Here is a 2,765-nt window from a genome sequence, read left to right as displayed (position 1 = left end):
AGATGCTGTAGAAGATGGGGAATCTCCCAAATCATGCGAAGGCGACACGAGCTCAGAGTCCAGTGATTCTGATGACTCTTCAAATGACTCTTCATTTTATTTAAAGTGATGTTTGTACCGGAGGAAGAAATCCAACAAGTAAACTAGGTATGAGGGAATCAATGGGAGGAGACTTTTTTCAAGGGGGCTGGGGAGGGGGGTTAGCCTTACTATTATTATCATGTGAGGGTGGGGGGTTGAAATTAATTTTAGCTTAATGAGAGGGGGGCATGACTTAGTTTTGGGGCATATTTCACCCATTTCCAAACGTCCCCCCCCCCCCCCCCCCTGCAGGTAAGTATTGCTCAGTCCCTAATCTTGACGTAGTGAAATAACAATTTAAGCAATTACAAATAAACCGCCCAAAATGTTAAAGTTTATATAGCCCACACAGTTTGATATGTTTGGGGAGATACTCGGTTAAGACTTCCTCTTCTAAAGTAAATGTCGCCAATTTAGTGCTGGTATCCAAGTGAACGTCAGTCAAAGCTGAAGAAAAACGGCACAAGCAATTTGAAGCTACAAAATACAGAAACGCTTAAAAGCCCCCAACTTTAATATAAGCCCCACTAGTAACAGGCTCGCAACTATAAGCTCCCCTCTAACTTGTATTGAAATGAATTTGATTTAGTATGATATTTTGAAGCTTTTACCGGTAACTGCAAAACATATTTAAATCAGCACTGCTTTAGCTTGTTTCCAACAGCTTTTTCCATTCCCGTTATAATCCCCCTCGGATATAAGCCCCGCCGTTTAATTTATAAGCCCTCCTAAAACCCGTTACGAAGATGTATAATCCCAGAGCTTCTAAGCGGCAGTTTACAGCACCTCATATCATGTGCTTGGCTCACAAACTTAACACCACCTTTGGCGAAATTTTCTTGCTCTTGCTTCAACAATTTTTTTTTTCGTGATTATTAATATGAAAAAAAAAAAACAGGTTACATTCTAATTTCCTAAGCTCGAACAAACGTGACTATATTATTTTCTTTAATTCCTTTCTCGTAACTGACCCAGACTCTAGAACATTTGTACATTGTTACTGAGACTTCAGTGCCTGCGATGACCCTATGAGCGCGTCAGTTTAACTTCTGGCAATCGACGAAAACCGTTTTTTACCCAATTTGAATATATGCTTAACAGAAATGTCGATCATGACTTCGTTAATCGACTTTTTATTACTAACTGTTAAGCTCGTTTTCTAAAAGCCAGCCAATTATGCTAATTTGCTCCCTAATGGCACGGCAACACAAAGGCAACACCAAGATTGTCGATTGTCGATTGTCATATAAGGAGGACAGATGTATTCAAAAAGAGTTTAGTTGACTGTAGCCGCATCGCAGAAAAGTCATGGAAATGAAAAATTTTACCATCGCAGAACTTTACTGCTCTGTGGAATTTACTGGAGAGGTACATGGCGAGCTCGTTTTTCTCTCTGTCATTAACACTTTTTTGTCAATTACAGCATTTTTGGGGAATACTCTGATCCTAGTTGCCCTTCACAAGGACACATCAATTCATCTGCCATCCAAAATCCTGTATCGTAACCTAGCGATAACTGATCTTTGCGTTGGTATCATTGCGGAGCCTATACAGGTTGCATATTGGTTATCTGTGGTGAACAGAAGATGGAATATTTGCTATTACACATATTTGACAGCATGTTTCCTAAGTGTTACTTTGTGTTCAGTGTCGTTGATAACACTGACTGCAATAAGTGTGGACAGACTTCTCGCTTTGCTACTGGGTCTCAGATACAGACAAGTAGTAACTTTGAAAAGAACACATTTAACTGCTATTGGTGGTTGGATTGTGTCCGTTGTCGGTGCATCTACATCCTTTCTGAATCTTCTTATAGTTTCATTGTACCAATATGTTGTTATAGCTTTTTGTTCAGTCACTACAATCTGTGCCTACACAAAAATGATCTTCGTGTCTCTGCGTCATAGCCAAATTCATGGTCAGAACCGTGTTGTTCAAGGGCAATCGAGCCAAGTAAATACACTGAATAAAGCTCGATACAGAAAGGCAGTGTACAGTGCACTGTGGGTGCAGGTAACATTGGGTATTTGTTATCTGCCGTACGGTATAGCTGTAGCTTTAACACCTCAAAGGGGGATGCCTTTATCTACTTACCTTGCTTTGCAATTTACAGCTACTTTAGTGTATTTAAACTCGACGTTAAACCCGTTTCTGTACTGCTGGAAGATCACAGAAGTGAGACAAGCTGTAAAAGAAACATTAAAACAACTACACTTCTGTACCTGAACTAAGAACATTTACTAACGAACTTGATAAGAAAGTATATATATAAGAAAACCAGACAAATGCCCCAGTCCGAATTGCACCTTTAAGATTGTTTTCTGTTTCAGTGCAGATTGTAAAGACACAAACCATGAAAATCATTTGTCTATGTTAAAAACTTTAATAATCATAAAACAAAATGAAAATGTCACTAAAACTAGTCAGTTACCTAATTAGTTCTCTGGCAATGAAGACTACGAAGCAGGGACATATTCTTAAAGAGAACAGCTCACTTGCTAGCAACATCACACCGATAAACTCTTTTGACTGTTTTTTAACGCCAGAAGACAATCAGAGAGCTTTACTGTTCTGCAGAATCATTACTGGAGAGGTACGTGGCGAACTTTTCTTGAAAATACACTTCATAAATAACAGCTGTTGATTACCATAAAAGCCACTATGTTCATAGTATAATTAAGTTT

The 2,765-nt window shown here is 38.9% G+C and overlaps 1 protein-coding gene across 1 annotated transcript; it reads left to right on the top strand.

Moving 5' to 3' along the window:
* Window positions 1-1,389: 1,389 nt before the first annotated feature.
* Window positions 1,390-2,559, top strand: LOC140942043 (melanocyte-stimulating hormone receptor-like). Its single transcript, XM_073391032.1, has one exon. It carries the CDS (start codon window positions 1,390-1,392, stop codon window positions 2,305-2,307), a length of 918 nt encoding a protein of 305 aa, XP_073247133.1. The 3' UTR covers window positions 2,308-2,559.
* Window positions 2,560-2,765: the final 206 nt, after the last annotated feature.

Source organism: Porites lutea, chromosome 6 (assembly GCF_958299795.1).
Source record: "Porites lutea chromosome 6, jaPorLute2.1, whole genome shotgun sequence".
NCBI classification, from domain to species: Eukaryota; Metazoa; Cnidaria; class Anthozoa; order Scleractinia; family Poritidae; genus Porites; species Porites lutea.
Note: the sequence above shows the minus strand (reverse complement) of the source record. Positions and strands in the feature narration are given on the sequence as shown.

Excerpts from the sequence above, each read along its gene's own strand:
- LOC140942043 (XM_073391032.1), top strand. The coding sequence starts at position 1,390 with ATGGAAATGAAAAATTTTACCATCGCAGAACTTTACTGCTCTGTGGAA.